Raw genomic sequence first — 1,095 nt, forward strand, 5'->3', positions numbered from 1 at the left:
GAAAAAAACTCATACGACAATGAGTGTATTTGTCGCGATAACAGTATAAAGATGTTGTCCTCGCGCCTATTTCGATATTTTTTTAACAAAGAAAAGATTTTCTTAAGTTCTTGTTAAGTTTTAAATTTTCTAAGTTGTATTTATGATAATCACAATTGTTACCTCAACAGGAATTCGGTTGCCCTTACGAGCTGTTGCGCGAAAAACCGAACGGCTACTTCTCACAAATGGTACAAAAGACGGACAATCAGATGGCACAGAATCTTTTGGAACTGGCGAGAAAAGCTTGCGAGAAACACGAGGATCATTACCATTTGAGGTTATCGCAACGAAATACTGAGAACGAGAGCGAGGCCACAATTACAGAAGAGTCCGCTTTGTAGATTTCTTTTGGCTATTTTTTTAATTAAAAAAGGGAAATGTATATTTTATTGTATATACATGTACACATATATACATATGTATAGGTGTAAAAATATAAACATAATTATAAACATGTCTTTCTAAACTAGTACGTATACGATCAAATTTGTGAAGAAGAAAAATGAAGAAAAAAAGGATCAATGTATGATGGCTTGTAATGGTTTCCCGTCCACGATAATGTCGACGTTTAAATAATTGGAGAAAAATTAGATTCAGAAACAAATAACATTTTACTATAAGAAATAAATTTAAAAAAAAAGAAAAAGAAGTGTTAGGTATGTTGAATAATTTACGTGAAACAACGCGCGAAAAAGGAACACGAGAAGTGTTTTACATTAATGTTTTTATACAACGTACCGCGGGATAATTATCGTTATCGTACTGCAAGACGATGACGCCGATATGAAAAATAAGTACACACTGGTGGTTCCAGTAAAGTATTGACTATTGGAAAGCGTTTCTCGGAACGGCAGAGAACGAGGAAGAGAAAACGAAAAAGAGAAAATAAGAGTGCTAATTATTTTCATTAGTTTTCTATTGGTTTGAAGTGTCGTTAAATCTTGTGAGAAAATACGATAACATGGATAAAGATACGACTGACTTGAAGCCAAACCCCAGGGAGACTGCGAATATTTTCAGTGTTCTATTCTACTGGTTCGTTAAGTTTCTTAT

At 33.7% G+C, this 1,095-nt stretch overlaps 2 protein-coding genes across 2 annotated transcripts in view; both read left to right on the top strand.

Annotated features, from left to right (window-relative positions):
• LOC105567461 (probable multidrug resistance-associated protein lethal(2)03659) overlaps nt 1-438 on the top strand; it is a 4,565-nt gene extending 4,127 nt beyond the window's left edge. The window contains 1 exon segment of the mRNA XM_012022354.1: nt 171-438. Within this exon segment, the coding sequence (XP_011877744.1) occupies nt 171-383 (213 nt within the window). The 3' untranslated portion in view covers nt 384-438.
• Nucleotides 439-844: 406 nt separating this feature from the next.
• LOC105567460 (multidrug resistance-associated protein 4-like) overlaps nt 845-1,095 on the top strand; it is a 12,445-nt gene continuing 12,194 nt past the window's right edge. Inside the window, exon 1 of the mRNA XM_012022353.1 lies at nt 845-1,077. Within this exon, the coding sequence (XP_011877743.1) occupies nt 1,004-1,077 (74 nt within the window). The 5' untranslated portion in view covers nt 845-1,003. The remainder of the gene's footprint in view (nt 1,078-1,095) is intronic.

Source organism: Vollenhovia emeryi, unplaced genomic scaffold, assembly GCF_000949405.1.
Source record: "Vollenhovia emeryi isolate VEMERY1.0 unplaced genomic scaffold, V.emery_V1.0 DF939137.1, whole genome shotgun sequence".
NCBI lineage: Eukaryota > Metazoa > Arthropoda > Insecta > Hymenoptera > Formicidae > Vollenhovia > Vollenhovia emeryi.